The 25282-nt window shown below is 40.2% G+C and overlaps 1 protein-coding gene across 1 annotated transcript in view; it reads right to left on the reverse strand.

Moving 5' to 3' along the window:
* Positions 1–25282, reverse strand: part of LOC124718759 (protein draper-like) — a 174507-nt gene that overhangs the window by 32022 nt on the left and 117203 nt on the right. The window contains exons 14-16 of the mRNA XM_047244373.1: positions 15800–15976; positions 7369–7479; positions 3607–3807 (exon numbers count right to left, since the gene is read on the reverse strand). Of these exons, the coding sequence (XP_047100329.1) occupies positions 3607–3807; positions 7369–7479; positions 15800–15976 (489 nt within the window). The remainder of the gene's footprint in view (positions 1–3606; positions 3808–7368; positions 7480–15799; positions 15977–25282) is intronic.

Consider the following 25282-nt stretch of genomic DNA (forward strand, 5'->3'; position numbering starts at 1 on the left):
GGCATTCTGAAGACATAATTTAATTTTTGTCTGGTGCAAATGTTGGCACACAGTCAGACACAAACAATGTCACAGATTTTTGCACACAGGTCACCATGTAATCATGACTTACTTAGTTCCACAATCGAAAAAAAGGCACACATGCACAAAAAATACCTCTCACAAAAAAGCACATTATTATGGAGATATGGAAACACTGTGTGAGGAAAACACTGTCGATGTAATAGAAATTTTTAACGTATAAGGTTTTGTCTTTAAAATGGAAATTACACTGCAGATCAACCAGTGAATTTGCACATGCACAGGAGCATTTTCAACTAAAATGGCAAACTGGCTCAAAAACAGATGTTAAGACTGACATTATCCTCAAAACTTTTAGAAAACTATCCTTTCAATGCCAAAATGGATTCTTCAAACATCATAAATTCTCTAATACCAGTGAGCTGAGGAATATGGACTGTGTGTCAGAATTTGTCCCTTCTACAATGTGATTTTCTTTTTAACGTGCCCCCATCACATCAGAAGTAAGTTGTCTCACGTGGCCGGTCTTACTATGGGCAGTCACGTCCACTTAATTGAAAGGTTTGCCATCCATTCTTTATGCTTAATTTTCTCCTTCTTCCTTTATAAATTCAATAATAGCAGGTTTTAAATGAAAAAATTATTTCAGGCAATCCCCTTGACTTAACCAATGTATTCTGCAGTAATATACAACTTCTCCACCGTTTTCACTCATTTCCATTGAAAACTGTTCCAACTGACAAAGGAACAATGTTTGTAGCTTCAGAAATTTTACTACTTGTACCACCAATTTCTTCAGGTGATCCATGCCAGCAAATTTAGCACTAACTGCTCCTTGATGCACAGATCAATAAATGTCATCTGCCAATCATTGTAATTTTTTGTTCTTTCATTGTCAACTAAATCTTTGAATTCTTTCTGTGCGGTATTCTGGTTTTGTTTCACAGTAACTTTCCAGTACTATCAATTATGCAACTGCATAATACACTCCTGGAAAAGGAAAAAAGAACACATTGACACCGGTGTGTCAGACCCACCATACTTGCTCCGGACACTGCGAGAGGGCTGTACAAGCAATGATCACACGCACGGCACAGCGGACACATCAGGAACCGCGGTGTTGGCCGTCGAATGGCGCTAGCTGCGCAGCATTTGTGCACCGCCGCCGTCAGCCAGTTTGCCGTGGCATACGGAGCTCCATCGCAGTCTTTAACACTGGTAGCATGCCGCGACAGCGTGGACGTGAACCGTATGTGCAGTTGACGGACTTTGAGCGAGGGCGTATAGTGGGCATGCGGGAGGCCGGGTGGACGTACCGCCCAATTGCTCTACACGTGGGGCGTGAGGTCTCCACAGTACATCGATGTTGTCGCCAGTGGTCGGCGGAAGGTGCACGTGCCCGTCGACCTGGGACCGGACCGCAGCAACGCACGGATGCACGCCAAGACCATAGGATCCTACGCAGTGCCGTAGGGGACCGCACCGCCACTTCCCAGCAAATTAGGGACACTGTTGCTCCTGGGGTATCGGCGAGGACCATTCGCAACCGTCTCCATGAAGCTGGGCTGCGGTCCCGCACACCGTTAGGCCGTCTTCCGCTCACGCCCCAACATCGTGCAGCCCGCCTCCAGTGGTGTCGCGACAGGCGTGAATGGAGGGACGAATGGAGACGTGTCGTCTTCAGCGATGAGAGTCGCTTCTGCCTTGGTGCCAATGATGGTCGTATGCGTGTTTGGCGCCGTGCAGGTGAGCGCCACAATCGGGACTCCATACGACCGAGGCACACAGGGCCAACACCCGGCATCATGGTGTGGGGAGCGATCTCCTACACTGGCCGTACACCACTGGTGATCGTCGAGGGGACACTGAATAGTGCACGGTACATCCAAACCGTCATCGAACCCATCGTTCTACCATTCCTAGACCGGCAAGGGAACTTGCTGTTCCAACAGGACAATGCACGTCCGCAAGTATCCCGTGCCACCCAACGTGCTCTAGAAGGTGTAAGTCAACTACCCTGGCCAGCAAGATCTCCGGATCTGTCCCCCATTGAGCATGTTTGGGACTGGATGAAGCGTCGTCTCACGTGGTCTGCACGTCCAGCACGAACGCTGGTCCAACTGAGGCACCAGGTGGAAATGGCATGGCAAGCCGTTCCACAGGACTACATCGAGCATCTCTACGATCGTCTCCATGGGAGAATAGCAGCCTGCATTGCTGCGAAAGGTGGATATACACTGTACTAGTGCCGACATTGTGCATGCTCTGTTGCCTGTGGTTCTGTCAGTGTGATCATGTGATGTATCTGACCCCAGGAATGTGTCAATAAAGTTTCCCCTTCCTGGGACAATGAATTCACGGTGTTCTTATTTCAATTTGCAGGAGTGTAGATACTGAGAGCTCTCTTCCCTCTCTTCTGTCATTTCCATTCAATTTTATAGGCTTGCGAGGACATCTCGTTAGACTGCCTCTTTTTTTGCTTACAGAAACTGGCATGTTAATAACATTCATATCATAAAATAATGAAGGAGGGTAACCACTGGTGACACCGCACCACGGTTCTGCCCAACTGAAAAGATTTTTGGCACCCAAAAATTGCCACACCGCAATTCTGAGTGAAATGACCAGGTGTTTCCAAGAAGAGCCAAGACAGACCATACCTCAGCCCACACAGGGGCCTGCACACCCAGCTCTCATGTGGTTTGGCATGGCATGCTGTGACTGCTTTAGATAACATTACATCTACTATTCCAAAACTATCTACCACAACCATTAGTACCAGAGTGCCATAGAGCTCCTGTCTCCATATCACACTCCAGCACATGAAACACAACCCCTTGTCAGCCTCCTAATTTTCCTCTGGTGCCAGCACTACACATAAGGTATTGACAGGGAAATTGGTTCTGATGTCTACCATGAGTAGCTTCCCCATACCTTGTTACACTCTGTCCCAGTGGATGCACTCACAGCTTAAATGTCTACATCTGGCTCCAAAGCATCCGTTTGGCTGTTTCCCCCGAATTTAACGACACCTCATTAAGCTCCAATAAGTGTCATTTGACTTTGGTTTCGGAGTGATTCTTCTTAATCAGGAAATCCAGACCTAGCATCATGCTGTAGTAATTGCCTACATGAAAGTAACACTTCCACACAAGCCCAGAAATTCCTCTCTCCTTCCTAAAAATCCGGAAGTGCTGATCCCGGCAAGTATAAATTATGCCCCCCTATTCCACTCAACTTGCAATGTGGTGTGCTCAGCTTTGTAGCTTCCACAGTGTCTGAATTCATCACGCATGCTGATGATTCCGTGTCCAGTAGCAACTTGTGCCTCCTTTGCCCCACTAATTTGGTTAAGCAATGCTATTAGTTCCTACAGCTAGGAAAGAGGGATTGGTTAGTTTGCCTCCCTGCAACCTCTGTTCATAAATAGTGACATATGTAAGTGCATAGGATCATGAATGATTTATCAGAAGAAAAATGCAAGGGAAAAGTTGTTAAAAATTCTCAGAAGGTTTTCAGACTTATATTTTGCTAAACTAAACTGAGACTGTGGCCCACATGTACACAAAGTACTGCCTCCCTCACCTGGCACTCTCTGTGGGTCCGCATTGTACTGCACTTGTGCAATCTCAGTCTTCAGGTTGTGGACACGCCGCTGGAAGTAGAAGAGCAGCCCAACTGTGACGGCGACCAGAATGAGCAATGTGACGATGCCGGCCATGATGCCCCTGTAGCTGACTATCTCCTGCTCCTGCTGCTGGCTCAGTGGGATGTCACAGTCGGGACCTGATGAGTAAAGCAGCAATTGATTTACCATACAGTTCTGTCCAGTTGTCACACTTATCCTATTCACAACCGTTTGTCACATTCTCTGGAATATGTGAATGTGTGTGTCAGGTTACCAAGATAATGCTACTGAAACACTTTTCTAGTGGCTCTGACATGAAAGGGGAAAGGATGCTGTTGTCTGTGAAACAGGCCACCACTATCCAACAGTGTGCAGAGCTTGTGAAGTGCCAGTGCTGGTGTGAACACATTTCACTTGATCTGATTCTATAGGACGTCCTGTTTATCCTGAACATCCTAAACAATCTTTTGTCCAGAAGCAAAATAAAATATTAATCAAGCAAACAATGTTTAGCTACCAGGGGGACATTAACCAGCATAATTCCCTTTCTCATAACTTTGTTTGCTTTGCCACAAAAATATGAATAGCAGAATGTTTTCAGGGTTCTGTACCTCAGTCTTGAAAAATGGAACCCTCATAGGATCACTTTGTTGCCCATCTGTTTGTCCAATTAGCAAAAATCCTTTTTTTTCTGGAGTGAGTAGCTATATCAAGTTGATATTTATGTTACATATGAGGTCTTCAGTCCCTTTGTGGAAAAAGAATGTCAAGATTTAAGTCCATGCAATCAAAAGCTGTGGCTATTTATGTCTCATATTTTGATACTCCCTAACTGACATGTTCAAATCTACAGTTTGCTTCTTGCCAAATTTTGTGACTCTAGAGCAAAGTTTCACAATACAAGTAACAATTTTTTTTCTTTAATTTGTAATTATGTCAGACTAATAAATATTTATTTTCTCATTCACTACCCAACTTCAAATTTAAATTAGACCATTCTTGAAAGTCCTGGAATTCATGGATCTGATATCTTACTAGCATCAATGTCAATAACAGGCAAAAATAGTTGAGATTCTAATTCATGGGACTGATGGAACTGTCTACATGCATATAAAGTTTGTACGGAACACTCTGAGAGTGAGTCCTAATCACACACAGAAGCATTGTATTACTAAAACTGAAACATAAAACAGACTTTATCCTTCCTGATCTAGCACACAGGGCAAGAGCCCAGGATAACCTAACTCTTACAATTGCTGGTGCTGACAAATGAATGGAAACACAAGACAAATGCACACTGTTTATTCAGTTAGCCATCTTCTGTTAAACCGTTTGTGTGACTGCAACATACACCAGTGGAGAGAAGGTAGACATGCTACTTATCTGTGGAGAACTTAGGATAACAGAACAGAGACCGAGAAGCTGATGTCCATGAATCAGCATGGGTTTAGAAAGCCTCACTTGTGTAAAACTAAGCTTGCCCTTTTCTCACATCATATACAACGAGGTATGGATGAAAGGCAATAGGCAGATTTCATATTTCTAGAGTTGTAGAAAACATATGACATGGTGCCCCACTGCAGGCTGTTAAAGAAGATACGAGCATAAGGAGATGGTTCACAGATGTGCAAATGGCTTGAAGACTTTTTAAGTTATACAATCTAGTATGTTGTCCTCGATAGCACATGTTAATCAGAAGGAAGGGCATCGTCAGGAGTGCACCAGGACCTTTCCTATTTTCTATATACATAAATGATCTGGCAGACAGGGAGGCAGCAATCTGTGGTTGTTAGGTGATTCTGATGTGGTGCACAGGACGGTAAGTGACTGTTGATACAAGATGACCTAGCCAAAATTTCTGGTTGGTGTGCTGAATGGCAGCTGGCTATTAATGTAGAAAAATGTAAGTCAATGCAAATGAGTAGAACAAACAAATCTGTAATGTTTGGATACAGCATTAACAGTGTTCTGCTTGACACACTCGTGACATTTAAATATCTGGGCATAATGTTGCAAAGCAATATGATATGGGATGAACTTGTAAGGATGGTGGCAGGAAGATAAATGGTCAACATAGATTTTTAGCAGATTTCTAGGAAAGTGTGGTTCATCTGTAGAGGCGACCATATATAGGAAGCTAGTGTGACCTATTCTTGTGTACTGCTGAAGTGTTTGGGATAGATACCGGGTCAGATTAAATGAAGACATCAGAGCAATTCAGAGGCAGGTACCTAGATTTGTTTCTGACAACATGCAAATGTTACAGACATGCTTTGGGAATTCAAATAGGAATCCCTGGAAGGAATGAGACATTCCAGCATTTGAAGCTGACTGCAGAATGATTCTGTTGCGTTCAACAAACATTGTGCATAAGGACCAAAAAGGTAAAATAGAAGAATTAGGGCTCATATGGAGGCACAGAGACAGTTGCTTTTCCCTCACTCTATTTGTGAGTGGAACAGGACAGGACATGACATGACTAGTAAGGGTATAGGTACCGTCCACCAGATTACAGAGTATGGATTTACATGTAGATGTAGTATTGGCCTTGTGTTTCTATTTGTTTACTGTCAACGCCAGCAAGTAGACAATCCCAATTTCCTGTGCCCCTCACTTCCATAAGTCCTACATGAAAAGTGCACATATGTGTGAGAATGGACCCGTGCCAATATTTTAATTTCAGCCTCTTTTTTACCATGTGACGACGAACATTTCATGGACATATTTTCAACCATTTTCAGAGTGCTCAGTATGCATATATCTTGGATTGATTCATCTTGGCAAAACTGTTTGTGGATTAACTATCACATCAGAAGATGGCAATAATATCCTAAAACTGCTAACATGAATGTTTGTGATAACCATGTGATCTTGGCATAATAAATTTGTCAAACTTGGAAGATACATTCATGTCAGAAAAAAATTATAAGGATGGATTTAGACTTCAGAGCTTGAAATCACAGAAATAGATCAGATACTGAATGGGATGAAGTCAAACTGTCAGCTTCTGCAGGTGATTAACAACAGTACTGCCAGAAAATCTAAAAAGAACAATTATAAAGCATAGCAACAAAATTTTAGTTTACATATTTTTAAAAATACAGCTAAATACGTTCTAATATGAATAAGGAAAACAGAGATAGTAAGAAAACTGGAATGTCTTATTAGAAGTTTACAAGAAATATCAACAGGAGGAGGAAGAATCAATACAACAAAAGGAGTGTTTTGTGCCTCAGATAATAAATGTAACATTAGATGTACAAACTTTGGGCACTGAATGGATTTTCATGGAAAACATGATCAATGAAATATAGACGAAAGCTAGATAGGAAATGGGTAGTAATAAGAAAAATTTACCAAAGCCTATACATTATACTGGACACAAACTTGGGTGTTGATCCTTTTTGGATGCGAGGACATGTCAGGCAAATTTTGTAAAAAACAATATTCAACAACATGAATCAGAGAAACCAAATAAAATCTGTAAATAAAAAATATCCAAGAATAAGAAATAATGGAAAAACCTTCTGAGAAAAAAGTACCAAGTTTTGACAGATATGAACAGAGAAAAAATTAAAAATAAGGAGCAGTACTCAAAAGACAAACGGCAACAAAGAAAAGATAGAAATATATATGAAATCCAGGAACTATATATACACAAAATGAGATGGACTATTGTTAGGAAGGAACTTATCAGAAGTTAACAGATGGACACTTACCTGTGAATGCATGCCGGCACACACAACCGTCGACTGGATGACAAGTGAAGTTCTCATTCTTGCATTCACACAGTTCCATGCAATGATCACCATAATAGCCTTCAGGGCAGACTGAAAAGAACAAGAAGAAAACAATTGCACATTACACACTCTGCAGCCTGAGGAAGGGCGAGGTGGGAGGGGGATGGGGCATGGGAGAGGGGGGAGGCGGAGAGGCTCACAGATCTGTTATGTAACTTCTCATACTGAACGCGCATTTGCCATCCAAAATGTATAAAGTGCACTCAAAAAATATTGTCATATCTTTTTAAAAAAGAAAAGTCACATTATAAATACACTCCCCAGTCACATTACTATGAGCACTTGTCAAAGGCCTGACCAACAGCCTTTCATAGGACAGACAGCTGCGAGACTGGCAGGAAGAGTGTCAACGACGTTCTGGAAAGTACCGACAGCAACGTGGAGCTATGCCGACTCCAGTGCTGAGGCCAGCTTGGCTGAGGATCTGTGGCACAAACAGATCAATGGAGGTGGTCTCACAGATTCTCATTTGGGTTTAGATCCAGAGAGTTTGGTGGCCAAGGGAGAGCAGTAAACTCATCCTGGTGCTCTTCGAACTGCACACACATAATGCGAGCTGTGTGACACACTGCACTGTCCTATCGGTAGATGCCACTGTGCCGAGGAAAAACAAATTGCGTGTAGGGGTGGACACTTCCCCTGGGGATTAATTCTTTCTTGTGTTGATCCATTGAATGTTCCAGAATGACAAGATGACTGAGGGAATCCCGTAGGCCACAGAAACATTCCCCTGATCATAACCCTCCTGACAGATGTTGCAAAGTGTTGGCTTTCACGCTGTACACACCAACAGCCATCTGTCTGATGGGGCATAAAACTTGATTTATCTGGAAGGGCCACATGTCGCAATGCAGTGGATGTCCAATTGTGGTATCGGTGTGCAGATACCCTTGTCACTCCCGTTGAAGCATCCGTCTCTTTAATCTTCTCCTTGTTCTTGAGGATGGTGCAAATAGTTGAGTAGACTGATTGTACATGCATGATAGATCATGCAGTGCTCACAACACCTTCTCATTTTTCAATGAATTTACTTTTGATTTTGAAGGTAATTTTCTCTCTCTTATGATCATATTTGGCGACATTTCTATGAAAGTTATTAAAATTTTCACACAAAAAACACTGTGTGAACACAAGTTTAGAAAAAGTGTGTGATCACAAGCTGCACTATATGCATTATAATGGCAGTAGAAAGAGTACTAAATCCAGGCTGCAGTACGTACTAAAGACATTGCTCATGTGCTGCTGCCAACAACGAAAGGTGTTCATACTGTTGATATTGTTGAACATTTCCCCTGCCACATGCAAGCAACTGGTGACATCACACTAAATCACCACCACTTGTTATGAGAAACATTGCTCCTTAAGGTAGTCATTTTTTTTTACAATTTGTTTGGCTCAACAAGTGAATTGCACTGTGTGTGTGTGTGTGTGATGAACGAACTGAAACACGCAGAAGAGATGATTGGATGTCGATGTAAATTCATACACATACCCATCTGTGGGTACGTCAATTATTAGAATTACAGGTCTCTATGACAAGTAGAGTGGCAATCCAACTGTGTTAATGATGTTCCTTTTTAGTATGTTGCTATGCCTGGCGGTGTAACTCAGTGGTGTGAACAGCATTGGATATTGAGTGATCACTCTGAAGGACATGGAGAATCTGCATACTTGTGTGAGACAGCATTATCAGCACCTGATTATAGTTTGAAAGGCACCTAATTGTGGATCTCCACTTGGCCAGATAGTCCAATACTGCACTATCTCGATTTATGGGACATTTGCACATAACAGTGGCCAAATGTTGGACTGCAGAGTAACATGGTGGCAGGCATACTCATTATCGAGGTTCCAATTGGCCAAGACTGACTGCCAAGATGGATGGCTGCCTTACTGAACATCAAGCACAGCATAGCCCCTCCACATATGCACCTGCTACTGTGTCATCCCAAACCACTGGTCACAAATGAGCAACAGACAGAAATTGTTGTCCCATGTGTAGGCTGCCATTAACACTACAATACAAATGGCTGTGTTTGTAGTAAGCAAAACAAAGTTCTAGCTGGTGTGATGTGTAGCAGCTGCTCTAAATGTAAAATGAAAATGCACATTAATTCAAATTTTGTAATGAAACTTGAAACTACCTGGCAGGCTAAAACTGTCTGCTGGATCGAGACTCAAACTTGGAACCTTTGCCTTTTGCAGGCAAGTGCCCTACAAACTGAGGTACCAACTCACAACTCATCCTCACAGCTTTATTTCCACCAGCGCCTCTTCTCGTATACTCCCTATTTCACAGTAATTCTCCTGTGAAGCTTGCGAGACTGACACTCTTGAAGACAGGACACTGCAGAGACATCGGTTAATCACATCCTGGGTTAAGTTTCCAGAACGAATTTTCGACTCTGCAGCAGAGTGTGTACTGATATTAAACTTCCTGGAAGATTAAAACTATGTGAAGGACTGAGACTCGAACTCGGGGCCTTTGCCTTTCAGACGGATATGCCATACCTGAGTTACACAAGCACAACTCGTGATTTGCCCTCACAGCTTTACTTTCGCCAACATTCTACAATATACTTTCTTGCTGGAATGCTAGTTCCTCAAGTTTCACAGGAAATCTTCTGTGAATGTTGGAAGGTAAGAGACAAGATACTGCTGGAAGTAAAGCTGTGGGGACATATTATGAGTCATGCTTGGGTAGCTCAGTCGCTAAAGCACTGGCCTGGTAAAGGTAAGGGTCCCAGGTTCAAGTACTGGACCAGCACACTTACAGGCAGCTTCATATCAACACACAAACTGCTGCACTGTGAATCTCATAACGTTAAAATACAGCATTGGTGTTGTGCTGCTTGGCATAGTTGTACTGTTTAAATATCTGGCCATAATGTTGCAGAGTGATATAAAACAGAACAAGGATATAAGGATGGTAGCAGGGAATCATTTTGCTAATACATGCTGTTGATTTCATGTCTGATGTACCAAACAGATTCCAATTAGAGCCAAAGTTTAATACAGCAGTTAATTTACTTGATTTTCTTTTCATCTGCTTGAAATTACTTTTGCCTGATTAGGCTGGCAACCATATTTTTGCATGATTACAGCTTCTACTTTTTCAACAACCTACCATTGGTTCAATTCCTGCAAGAGTAACTATTGCATACTTTCAATATGTAACCTTTCAGGTGATGAAGTACAAATCAGTTAATTTCCAGTAGCACTCAATAATAGTCAACTTTAAATCCTGTGAAATGGGTAACATTGTATGCTGAAATTCTTATTGTGAAATGAAATTATTGTGCGGCATCGTTGGCCGGGAGGGCCCATCCGGGGAAGCTGGGCCACCAAATGCAAGTCTTATTTCAGTCGGAGCCTCACTGGGCAACTTGTGTGCCGGTGATGAGGATGAAATGATGGTGAGGACAGCACAACACCCAGTCCATGAGTGGAGAAAATGTTCAACCCAGCCGAGAATCGAACATGGGCCCGCTTGCATGGGAGGTGAGCATGTTACCACCCAGCTAAGCAGGCGGACTATTGTTATTGTAGTAATACCCTAGAATGTTAATCAGGGGTTATGATTTCAGGAAGATTGAGAACCACTGGAGTAAGTTGCTGCTATGCTCCACTAAAATTTCATTCATTCTTTCTGTAAATTTGCACAAATGAAAACATGTTTTCTTTAGATTTCATTATTAATAACATTGCACGTTATAGTGGAACGTGTCTACTATCTCGGTGTACTGCTTCTCCTGCAGTACAGCTTATCACCTTAACAAACTAACGGCATTAACTTTTAGTGCAGCACCAGTTTTTGTGGAAGAACTGGGCAGTGGACACTTGTTTGCAACCCTAGCAACAGCTGCCATGGATGCAGCCAGTTTGAATGTGGATCTGTTTATTGAAGAGGTGAAGAAATAGCCTCAAATATGCCATGCAACTTGCAAAGAGTACTGTTGTAAGATTAAGAAAAGAACCACACAATTTAAAGAGCGTGAAAAGTTTTGCGAGGGTTTTGCTTCGCAACTGGATCAGCTAAGAAGTGATGTAAAGAGGCATCACTGTTAAACTATTTTATGCTTGTGTTCCACTGAGGGCATTTTTGCTCGTATGCAGTCAGTAAAAACTTGAAATAGCATTATACGCCAATTGCTTTGTGTCATAGCGAGAGCCCTTCCATTTGTTTGTACAAATCTTCAGTCAATAATAACCATTTAAAATATGTTCTGTTATATCAGTCATTTTAATTTAACCACTGGTTTATGGTGTAGCAGCCACACTGCCTGATTTCTTCAGCTTATAGCCATACCAGTTTGCCTTCCAGCCAAGTACTGCTGCACAATTCTTGCTGTGATGTACCATGTGTGCTCTGAAACATTTCTGATGATGTAATGAGCACATGTTGTTGTTACTCACATCTGCAATGAGCCTAATGCATACTTGTCTTCAATTTTCTGTGTAATTTTTTGGACAGAGCTCCAAAACAGTTCATTTCTCAGCTCAAGTTTTTAAGAAAATTTAGTTAACAGAATGAGATTTTCACTCTGCAGCGGAGTGTGCACTGATATGAAACTTCCTGGCAGATTAAAACTGTGTGCCGGACCAAGACTCGAACTCGGGACCTTTGCCTTTCGCGGGCAAGTGCTCTACCAACTGAGCTACCCAAGCACGACTCACGCCCCGTCCTCACAGCTTTACTTCTGCCAGTATCTCGTCTCCTACCTTCGCAGGAGAGCTTCTGTTAAGTTTGGAAGGTAGGAGACGAGGTACTGGCAGAAGTAAAGCTGTGAGGACAGGGCGTGAGTCGTGCTTGGGTAGTTCAGTTGGTAGAGCACTTGCCCGCGAAAGGCAAAGGTCCCGAGTTCGAGTCTCGGTCTGGCACACAGTTTTAATCTGCCAGGAAGTTTCAAAATTTAGTTAAAATTGATATTCCCCAGCGCACTCTGGTCTTGTTAGTTGGCCTTTTTTTTTAAGACCCTGTACAATAATGGAGAACACATTGTAAAAAAGCAAGGTGAGACTTCCTACTTTTATTTATACCACTCCTCTTATTAATACAATTTTTTCTCTACTTGATCTCATTTTGTCGAGTGCTCATACATAATAGTTACACAAAACTGCTAATTTCTTATTCACACTTTTTTACACCGAAATTTATTACATGCTCGATATTTTATAAATTTCAATGGTAGTAGTACACTCAGTTGTTATCAAAATATTCTATTTAAAGAAATATTCAGGACTCGTGATTCACACAAAACACTGTCAGGTGGTATTTTCAGTGAGTAAACAACTGTTCATTTCTAAAGTAACACAGCTCATTTGAAAGCTCTCAACAGTTATCCTACTTTTTCCAAAAGTTGGATATTTCAGAAGTTATTCACATCCACAGTGTTTGTCTACCAGAATGTTCCAGTCTCAACATGCTGAGTGTCACGAGGCTGACAGCAGAGCTGCCAGCTGTAGCCGCTGGTGCCTCCACAGAAGCTGACATGTCAACTAGTGATTATTTCTAAAATTTGGTACCATAATTTTGCAGCCCAGATTTTTCAAATTCCAAAAATGCCTACTTTGACTAGAACAACTTGCTGGTTTGTAAATTATTCAATTTGGAAAATTTAATTTTCTCAAAACTTTTTTCCAGGGTTTGGGAATCCACAGAAATTTACATTCATAACATAGTAGCTACTGTTTTTGTTATTTTCCAGCTGTACAGGTCATAGTCAAAGAGGCTTGTTTGTTTGTCTACCATGTCTTTGTGTCCTAATGTTTTTTTGTCTTTTACATCTACATTTGAAAGGTACTGACATCTTTTATTTTTTAATATTATGCAAATCTAGTTCCACTTGCTGTTCCACATTCCGTTGTCCACAGCGCCACTCACTATCTCTAAGTCACAAAATGACAACATTTTAACTGAGATACCAACAGAGACCAATAAAGAAAAACTGACAATCAATAAATAAACCCGCAGCAACTGGAATACTAATACGCAGAACGAAAGTTCTGCAAACTCTTGCACCAAAACAACATGAGTAGGCATGACAGTCAGTTCCTGTTTCACTGCCAGAACATAAACATTGTGTTATGAGTGAGTTCTTGTTAGCCTACCAAAACAATACACCACATAGTCAACAGCGAGTTACAATGTATATTGACTTTGAGACAATCTGTCTTCAGACATTGAAATGTAAAAGTCATATGCTATTAGTCAGTCAGTGCCAGACTGTAAAATGTGAATGTCCTTGACAAAACTATGAAACATTGTGTTAGCTTGCCACTAGAAAACTTTGTTATACGCTATCTATCAATGTGGTTTGCCTACCTGGTGCAAATATTTTAACTATCATTTGTGGCAAAGCTTATCACCAAAAAGGGAACACTGGGTATAAGTAAACCTGATGAGATTGCAAATTAATTATAACAGTTCTGTGTAAATTATTTGACATATGGTCACCTGATCCTTCAACGGATGGAAGCCAGTTATCAGTACAAGGCTACTGAAGACTCAATATCAGGTACACGAACTTACAAAATGTGCAAATGAGAGCTGGAAGTGAAGAAAGTGTAACATACAAGGGGGTATCTGAAAAACTCCAAACATACTTATTTATTACGTATTTATTCATGTTTTAAGCACAAATTCAATCCCCTTGCACTAATACACTTGTCTAATCCTTTATTCCATTTTTCAAGAAATTGCTTAAACTCATCTTTCATGGTCCTTGACAGTGCCTCCATCATTTCTTCCTTCACCTCAGCAATATCAGAAGAACACTTTCCTTTCATGTCTCTTTTCATACTAGGAAATGGGAAAAAAGTCATACAGGGAAAGGTCAGTGGTGGGAGCACGACAAATGGGGATGATACCAATTTTGATCAAGAACTGTCACACAGACAGTGCTATGTGAGCAGGGGCATTTCCACAATGGAAAAACCAGTCACCCAACTGTCACAAATGAGGCTGCTTCAGCTGCACACTGTTGTGCCACCTTTTCAAAACACTCAAGCAGAAAGCCTGGTTAACTGTCTAACAAACCCTACTGATGACTCCTCTCACATTGATAAAACAAATCAGCATTGCCTGAATGTCTGATTTCACTCGATATGTTTTTTGGGGCCAGGTGAATGTTAAGTCTTCCACTGACTTGATTGTATGTATGCATGCATGCATGAATATCTGAAGGAATAGGCACAGTGGCAACTAAAGCCATTACAAAATATGTTAAATGTATTCACAGTTGCAAATATGGACAACCATGAGCTGTATAATGGAATGAGGATGACAAAAATCTGTGGCAGACCAGGACTCTAACTCAGATTTCGTGCTTATAATGAGTGGTTGGCTTACGATGAGGCTGTCTGAGCATGACACGCAGCCAAACACAAACTTTCACATCTTGTCAGTCATGTGTCTACTGCTCTCATACACTCGTGTATATTCGTCTGCAGAGGACACTTTTTTTTTAAGTGTAGTGCATGTGTTATTCAGGAATATGATACAATGAACAAAGGCACTGTAATATTGTATTTATCTGCTGACACTGGGCAAGCAACTTTCAAGTTTTTTTTTGTGTGTATCTCCCCTGTTCCCCTGCATGGGAATATGTGTGTGAGTACAGGTTGTAGATGCATGGCTGATGGTACGTGGAAGTTTGGGATTGGCCATGAGTTGTGCTCGAATAGCCTAATGGTAAGTGGAAAAACCAGGTTCAAGTCCCAGTGTGGTACAAATTCCCATTATTGTCATCCCATTATATAGGTGATAGTTATCCACATTTTCAAATGCAAATTTGTTTAATTTATTTCTTCAATAGTCTGCCTTTATCTTTGTTAATGATTGCATGAGTGTTTTCAACATTTTCACGTGTTTGGGCCATGGAAGGACGAGTAGAACAATGTGTGTGTTCAACTGGCATGTCACTATTTTTGAAATGGGGAAAACACTGAAACACTTCATTTTTCCCCACATCACCACCAAACTATGCTGGTTTTAACATTTCAAGGGTTTAGGTTCCAGCAGAATTTCACTGACACACACTGTGCATGAAAATCAGCCATTGTGAAAACTAAAATCACACAAAACAGTTGTCATTATAAAAACTCTGCCACAACTACTCCCGAACCTCCTTCAGTGACAGCACTCAATTTACGACTCTGGAACGTTTGCTGTATGTGCTCATAGTGGCAAAACATAGTACTACAAAATCTCAGCCCATCAAAAAATTTGTTCAGTTTCTTTTGGGTATCCTCTCATACATTATCAGAATTTAAGGCTAAAATATAGTGAACAAAAAACACAGTACATTTGTCAGCCCAACTACCAGTTGTTCCCACCCCCTGTCCTCACCTTGTGTGCAGTGCTTGCCCATCCAACCGGCAGCACAGTTACATACTCCATCGCTGCCGCGGCACTTCCCGCCATTCTGGCACATGCAGCGCTGACTGCAGTCTGTGCCGTACGTGTCCTCTGGGCACCTCTCTGAACAGTCGCTCCCCAACCAGCCGGGTGGGCAATGGCACTGTCCTGCAAGCGGAATCATTAAAACCGTGTAATTCATGCACTGCTTCTGTTAATGTTCTAATGCAATTGAGGTACATCATTGTACTAAAGATAACAATACACTTCAAACTGCATTTTGCAGGTAAATGTATATGAACACAAATTATTTCCCACTTCCACTAATTATTATTAACAGTACCTTTATTATTATTAATATTGCCTTTACCCAGCTTTTGTAGCACGTATAGCAGGTGCATTCCACAAGTAATGAGACACATTTTTTTCTCAGCAAATTTTGGTTAAAAAAGAGTGTCATTTGTTGGCGAACATCATGGAATATTCCCGTTTCAGTACCTACAGCTTCATGAAGTTCTGATGAGTGCTGGCGCTACAAGTAGCCTCTCTAATGGAGGGGTATTCCAAGTGGCGAGCTGTCGTCGAATTTCTTTTTGTGGAAAATCAGAGCATCACAGATACTCGTAGGTGATTGCAGAATGTCTATGGAGAGCTGGCATTTAACAAAAGCAAGGTGAGTTTTTGGGTGAGGCATCTGTCATCGCACCAACTAGTTCACCACACAAACCTGTCTGATCCCTCACGTGTCGGCTGGCTGCATCGTTGAAATGTGCAGGATCACTGTCAAACATTTTGCTGCACAGCTAAGCTGCTCTGTTTGTAGTGATGACACACCCATTCACCACTTGGGGAATGCCTACGCAGTTCCTCGCCACCCAATAAGAGACCGTAAAGAGCAATGGAGCACGTGTGCAGAATTTCTTGCATGTTACGAGGCTGACTGTGACAATTTTTTGTTTCATCATCATCATAGATGATGTAGCAAGAGTTAATCACTTCAAAGCAAATCCATGGAATGGCACCACTTTACCTCTCCTCTGAAGAAAAAGTTCAGAGTTGCACAAGTCACGGAGACAGTCTTCCAGGGTTATTCTGTTTGATTTCCTCCCTCACGGGAGCAACAATTAACTCTGAAGTGTATTGTACTACCCTCAGGGAACTGAAGAAACAACTTCAGCCTATCTGTTGCCACAAAAATGCAAATTAACTTCTCCTTCCCAGTTACAATGCAGCCACCCAAGAGCAGCGCAGAAAACTTGATTTCACTATTGTTCATCATCAGCCCTACAGCCTGGATCTCACACCTTCCAACATCCATCTGTTTGGCCCAACCAAGGATGCACTCCAATGGAAGCAGTACACAGATGATGGAGAGCTTCTTGATGCAGCAAGACGTTGGCTCTGAAATCAACCACTGGACTGACACCACGTGGGCATACAGGCCCTGCCAGTAAGGTGGCGTAAGACCGACACATTGAATGGAGATCTGTAGCCAGAAGAGTGGGGAATAATACAGTGTTATTGGATTCATGAATAACACCAACTTGCTTACAGAAAAAAATGTGTTACATTACTTACTGATGCCTCTCATAATTATCCGTCTCAAACAGATCATAACCTCAATCTTTAATACAAATGTGAGTAGAATAATATATATCAAAGGATGTAAAATGTTAACGAAACTGACACAAATGAAGAAAAAGAGACAGGTCAGTTTAATTATATCCAAAATTAACAATTTGTAATACTAACTGCTAAAAATACTCACACGATGAGTTTGGTTTGCAAAATATGAGACTTTATTACATCTTACCACAGGGACATAATTGCAATTTGTGATGTGCATCATGGTGTGCTTATTTAATTTCATTAATACTATCTGTAACTTTAAATAAATCAAAACGATATCTTTGATAATGCTTATACTTGTCGAGTTGTTGATTGTCTAAGTTTTGGCTAAGACCTGAAATGTGTGGAAGTTAATTTTATGAAACAAATGTGCAAGTTAATTTACACAGGCTGTTAGAGTTTTTATTTAAAGATTTTTCTAGTCACATGTTGAAAACAGATGCCAACTTACTCCATATAGGAACAGTTTAAGACTTTTTGTGGAGAGCAAATTAGAACAATATATTCCTCAATGACTCAACACACAAAGCTAAGTACTGTTTAGTATCATGAACATCTCCTGTTCTAAAGAAAATTAGTATTGTCAATATGCTTCATCTTTTACCTGAAGCACTTGAAATCAATAATTTGGAATAACTGAACATTATAATAGTAGAAGCAGTAGAAGTAGAAGTTTATTGTCTCATTACATACAATTTCAAGCCATTGAATTAAAAGTACAGGAGACTTGTCAAAACACAAAAAACTGGTTTACAATTTTCCTTATAATACCAGTAATATAATATACACTACTGAATAATTACTTCATTAAGCAGTTAATAATTTTTCTTCAAAAGTAACAAACTTTTAAGATTAACAGTCCTAAGTATTTGCTCTCTCCTGCTCAAATTGTCATTTATGAATTCTTCTACTGAATAGTAACATTTCTGCACTAGTTTCTCATATAAGAATTTTTTCAGTGTTTCTAAACTGATGCTGAGCAATTATTTTATATATTTTAGCACATCCATTTTCCATCATAGCTGGATATTGAAACACTCCAACACTGAGTTAACTGCTGCTGGTATTGCTTCTGCAAAGTATTTCCAGGTACCCTTGCATTTTCTTTATAGGCAGTTGTACAAAATGTGTTTCAGTGTTTGTCCCAAAGTTCAACAGTCACACTGGTCATTACTGGTAATTCCCCGCTTGTTAGTGTTGCTTTAGTCATGGCATAGCCAGTTTGCCAGTTTCAGTATGACTGAAGGAGCTTCTTAATTTTCATAGGTGGTTCACTCCTACTAGGAGCTCCTACTACTTCAAACAGGAGAACAGTATTCAGCACCACAATAACAAGTGTTTGTGCTGTTGTTCTTAAAATATCTGCATTAATCCCCAGTTAGAATAAGCAAGTTTCCGTACTATCTTATTTCTTGATTGTAGCTTTCTGTCCTGTTCTAGGTATTTCCTTAATGATAGTGATCTGTCAAGAGTCACATACAAATATTTGAGGAGTCAACTATGTCTCACTGTTTTGTTACATAAGATAACATTTAATTCTGTTTGCCATTCTGTTGGTTAGGTGGAATAAGCTGACTTCTTTTTTAATAGGGTTTGGGCAAAGCCTCCACTTTTTGTAATATTGGTAAAGCTTTTCTATCTGATTGTGTTTGTTCTACTTCTTTGGTTGTTTTGTTATAGCTAGGTCATCAGCGTAGCTAAACTTAACAGAATCAGTGGTGACTATGCCGATAGTGTAAAAGTTAAATAAAAGTGGTGCCAGAACAGAGCCCTGTGGCACATGATTCTATGGTAGAGAATTTACTTGGAGTTTTTCCAATGTTAATTTAAAAGAGCACTTTTTAAGAACGGTTTCCATTGATGTGATCTTTGGGATTGAAACTGTGTGGTTTAGCATATATATTAATCCAGCCATCCACATGGTTTCATATGCTTTTGTGAGGCCAATAATGCCACTGAGGTTTTCTTTTTCTTTTGGAAACCTTCTTCTGTAAATGATACTAGGATGAGAGCTTGCTCACAGCAGCTTCAATTTGTACAAAATCCTGCTAGGGTAGGCGGTTGTGGCATCAGTTATTAGATGTATTCAGTTAAAAATAAATCGTTTTAGCATCTTGTAACAAATGTTCAGTAACGCAACTGGACGATGGCTCACTTCTTTAAATTTTCCTGACTCGAGTATAGCAATAGTTTTTCCAATTTTAAATTTATGAGGAATTTTTCTGGTGTCCAGCATTTTGTTTAATGAACTTGGGATGTACACTATCCAATCCAGCAGCTTTCCTGTTTTTGAACGATTTGGTTTCCGCATCAAGTTTCTCCTCTGTGAAGGGTACGGAGAGATTAGCGTCCTCTATTTTTTCCTCTTTTGTCCCTGAGTTAGATGTTTATTTCTTTTTCGAAAATGGGATCAACCTGTATACTTTCTGTGCATTTCTTTATTTGTAATGCTACTTGGGAAGGTATTATATAAGTTTCCTGATTCAGAATGACTGCTGATCCACCTCATTTTGTAGGTGGGACCATGCTTTCTGACTGCTATTAGTGAAATCTAGCTTTTCTGTTGCTTCTGTCTGTCTTTTCTTGCGTGATTCATTAATAGACTAAGATTCTGTCTCCCAGGGCTGGGTTACCCATGTTTTGATATTCTCTATATAGGTATTCCACCTGCTTGTTGCAAAATGAGTTGTATACTTTCCTATAACCTTATGGAATATGTTGCTTTGCTGCTAGCTTTTATAGTTGGCTACTTTAGGTGCTTTCAAGTGTGCATTTGAGTCAATTTCTTTCAAATAAGATTCCCAGTCTGCTTTCCTCAAATTCCAGTGTGGTTTCTGAGCTGTTCTTATCAAAGGAATTTATGTGACAATATTTGTAATAACTGGTCTATGTTGGGAATGTGGGAAGCCAGGCAGGACTTTCAACTTGGATAATAGTATCATCTGAATGTCAGTAGTTACTAGGCAGACATCTTGGTTTGTTTCACTTTGCCACCTTGCTGATTGTAATGTTTTTAGATCTTTAGCATAGTATGCAAGGCTTGGGCTGTTTTCTTCCATCTAGTTCACTAATATCTCATTGTATTTGTTGTTCAAGGCATACCTCAGATGGTATGACAGCAGTTGAAATGTTCAAAGTAAATCACTTGGTGCTTTAAAGTAGGAAATGGTGGATTTGGACAACCAGTGTTAGGTGTTTGTAAATGGACATTACTCTTAGCCCTGATAAATCAAGGAAGATAGACTACATTGTGTTCTCTGCCAATGTCAATAGCTTTATGTTTTTTAATATTGTTGTGAATGTGTTTTATGCTGCCATGAATTTCTGAGGCTATGCTTCCAACAATTTTGTATGCAGGAACTTTTTCTCTGTAGGACTGTTTCTTACTCAATACATGCATTTCCAGGAGTGTGATAATGTCATTCATATTTTCTTTACCTACTCTGCTCAGCTATTCTCCTTTGTCTTGGTGTAGGCCTTCAATGTTGAGTTGTAGAACTTGGATTGTGGTTATATTTCCTTTGCCAATGAGTTCTTAAAGGAACTGTTTGTTATATTTTGTATAATTCATTTCTTATGGCACTGGACATGTTCGATTTAGCTGCCATGTGTGAAGACTTTTCACTGCTCTGAATAAACAGAGCATTGCCTAGGACACACCACCTTGGAGGTTATCTCCACTTACAATTTATTATCACAACAATATTTTGAACAGGGATGTTACACTGTACATATGAGTAGTATGTCATAAAATTGAAATTATCACCTGCAAAAATAAATAAAAGTAATGTATTTTGTGTTTGTTTGGAGGTAAGTGAACACAGTGCTGATATTGTAAAATGTTGCAGCAGTTCTCTATAATCATATTTCATTTAACATACAGCCAGTTGGTTCTACAGCATCATTAATGGATGAGATTTTATATATAAAGATATTTATTTTATTCAATATGTTTAGCTAATAGTGTTCGGTATGATGATGTGAGAAAAACTGCAGCTACATTTCCTTTCACTCAGGGACCAGAAATGAATATATGAGAACATCTTGTAGAGTACCAAGTTCTGATTAATTATTATCCATAATATTTGTGCAGCTTGTACTAAATCTCACAATCACTCATGTGTTGCGACAAATTCATAAACTTGGGTAACATGGTACAAAGGAGTAACAGGAATCTGGGCTACAACTGCATTAAAACAACAGTCTATTGCAATCTAGTCTATCGTTTTAACCCAGTGTTATGAAAAAGTTGTGTCATATGTCCCACACTGTGAACTGAGCAGTGAAATTGTTGATTTAAGTGTTTGCAAAATCATTGTCCCGTATTTGGTGATTATACTTGTATATTATGAAAGTACACATTAAACATCTATCCAAAATGTACCCTTTTCAGTACAGTTTGTTGTGCTAATGGATACTTACCAATTTATTGATTCAATCAATTCTAGTGTAGTTTGTACTGTGAAAAATTACATGAATAATAATTTTATAGATGTTACTGGTCACAAAAAATGAATATGATACATTCATACAGTAAGAAACTGAACACTGGTTTGCTATTTTGAATAGGAGAAAAACGTGGTCTGGAACTGCAAGCAGATTGTGTGTTCCAATTTAAAACATAATACCTTTAGACATTTAAAGCTGTGTGCAAATACTCCCTCCCCCTCCCCTCCCTTGAATTTTGCAATAATAATGGAATAATGTGCACCAAAGTCTTAGAAATGTTGAATACTGCTTTTGGTGAGAGTGCTAGGTGTAAAGTTAGTATTTATGAGTGGTGTAAGTGTTTTGATGAAGGGCATGAAGATGACAAGCATACTGGATGCCTCAGCACATCATCAACTGATGAAATTGTGGAAAAGTGAAGTAAATGATTATCAACAATCACCATATTACTTTGAGAGAAGTTTCTGATGTTGGTGTATCAACTGCCTCATACCATTAATTTATTAATTTTTTTTCTTTTTATTTCTTGGGTGTGAAATGGTGTAACAGCAAAATTCTTTCAATAATGGTTGAATTCCAAACAAAGATAGCAAAAACTCTGAGTTAAGCAGGAGACACCAGGTGAAGTCAACAATGATGTATAACTACTGAAATGTATCATAACTGAAGAAACTCAAGTTTATGGATATGTAGTGAAAATTAAGATCAGTCATCCCTCAACAGACACAATATTATGCTCATCTTTTGCCCTGCTGCAAAACTCTGTTAAAGCCAATTTGACACCAGGAAATGGGCGTGAGTGTGGGATGATGTGTAAAGGCCAGACTAGCTGTACCGTGCGAGACATAAACACCACTGTCACACATGTCTGGGCCAGCAGCATAAATCTGCAACAGCAGAGCATTGCCTTAGCACAGGACAATGCATGGTGTATCTAAATACAAAGATTATGTCCACAATTTTGTCTTTCTGGAACTGTGTGGTAAAGAAGAAATTATATCTTTACATAGAAGACAATATAGTATGAAGTTTCATCAAAAAATTCCTAAACTTCTTCCACAAAATTTTTCTGTGCTTACCTTTTACTTATTATTCTCTCTTCCACAATTGATACACCACTCCCAATGCTGTTTCCACTTACAGAAACAGTCAGAATGCCTCTTGCTGGATCATTGTTTTGGTTTTGTTTTGCTGTAGGGTGCAAAAACAACCGGGGTCATACATGCCCAAGTCAATACTATAGAACACGAAGACAGAGAGGAGTTAAAAAATTACTGTATGTCAGTCCCTACTGACATAATAGAAGACAGCTAAAAACAGGCACGTGGAAAAATGGCTAAAAAGACACAATATGGAAACAGAGGTCCGAAACTAAAAATTAAATGGCCTTCACCTTATTGCTTTGGTGTATAAAAGGTAAGATGCGGTTGACAGCTTGCACGTAATTTGCTAAAGTGGCCTATAACTCAGATGGCAAGCCCAAAAGGGAACATAAAAGGTTAAAAAATGGACATTCCATTACGAAGTGGCAGACAGTTAAAACTTGAGTGCAATGTGTACTAAGTGGTGGGGTAGTGCCACTTAGCAAATGATGATAGCTAAAGGGGCAGTGCCCAATACACAGCTGAATTTAAAAAACCTCCTCCCAGCGGGAAGGCCAAGAGGAGGTCATCCAAGCCACTGGGACAGGCTTAATAAGGTGGAGCTTATTGCTGTGAAGGGAGGACCATTGGCGATATCAAAGGGACACAGACAGCAACACAGAGATCATCAGAGGGAATATAGGTACTCATGGGCTGAGGTATGAGGACTGCAGGTTTGGCAGCAGTGTCAGCAGCCTCATTTCCTGGCAGTCGTACATGACCAGGAACCCACAGAAACATCACACTGGCTCCACCAAGAGTGAGCAATTGACAGTTTTCCTGGACCCACTGCTCTATGGGATGGGTGGTGTACAGTGCACATAGACTTTGAAGAGCACTGAGTGAGTCTGAGCAGAGGACACAATTGAAAAGGCTGTGTCACCAGATGTACTCTGTGGCTTGAGACAAGGTGAAGAGCTTGGCTGTAAATACTGAGAAGTGTGCTGGAACCTGATATTAAAAGACAAGGGTGCCAATGATGAAGGCACACCCGACCCCACAGTCAGTCCAAGAGCCATCAGTGTATACATTGCTGCATCATAGTGGCCAGGCCTGGAGGGTATGGACAATGAGGGAGCACACCTATTTCAATTTTTGTGCAATAGTCACACATCAAAAGGGATGAATGTGCAGGTGCATTATTGTGATGCAAGAGCTGTTAACTGTCACACCACTTTGCAGGCCATTTCCTTCTCACATTTTCTTGCGGGTGTTGCAACACTTCCCGATAGTATCATCGATTAACAGTTTGTCCCTTCGGCCTGAATTCATGATGAACTAATCTGTAGAAGTCAAAGAAAACTACCAACATGTCTTTAACATTTGACCTGACCTGACAAGCTTTTTTTGATCTTAGAGTACCAATCCATTGTAAAGATTGAACCATGGCTTCAACATCATAACTATAGACCCACATCTTGTCACCAGTTATGATTGTCTTAAGGAACATCTTGTTCTCATTTGCACAATACAAAAGTTCTTCACATATTGCAAGGTGAAGATTTTTGCTGTCTTGGCTCATGAGCCACGGGACAAACCTGGCAGCAACATGACGCATTTCAAGATGCTTTGTCAGTATATCATGACATGATCCAACTGAAATGTTACATTCTTTTGCAACCTCTCAGGTGGTTGGTCTTCAGTTACCTCACACAATTTTGTTGACGTTGCTGACACGAGTGTCATCAGACATCGAAGGGCATCCTGAACAAGTGTCATCTTTAACTTCTGTTAGGCCATTTTTAAACCGTGTGAACCATTCGTAACATCAAGAATGGCTTAAGGACTCATCACAGTAGGTTTTCTGCATCATTTAGTCTTTATATATAAAGATTTTCTTGAGTTTCAGGCAAAATTTAATGCTGATGCATTCCTCCTCTAACTCTGCCATCTCAAAATTCACAAACTGTGCTACGCAATGTTCTACTGAATGCAGCACTGAACAATAACTAACAGACATACAGCAATGAAACTTCCGGCATTTAAACATTAAACATAGATGTGTGCAGGAATACCAACTGCATTTTGCTCCAACACACCATTGGTACAAAATTAAGAATGTTCTAGAATTTTTTGAACAGACTTCATAAAGAGCGACTCAGGATTCCAGTTAAGTACAGCCTGAAACCACACAATTGTCATCATTAAATATAAAGAAAATTGATAATTTCTTATGACAGTCAGATCCCAACAGAGGAGTATCCACCTAGCTACCAAGAAAATTGATAATTTCTTATGACAGTCAGATCCCAAC

Source organism: Schistocerca piceifrons, chromosome 10 (assembly GCF_021461385.2).
Source record: "Schistocerca piceifrons isolate TAMUIC-IGC-003096 chromosome 10, iqSchPice1.1, whole genome shotgun sequence".
Taxonomy (NCBI): domain Eukaryota; kingdom Metazoa; phylum Arthropoda; class Insecta; order Orthoptera; family Acrididae; genus Schistocerca; species Schistocerca piceifrons.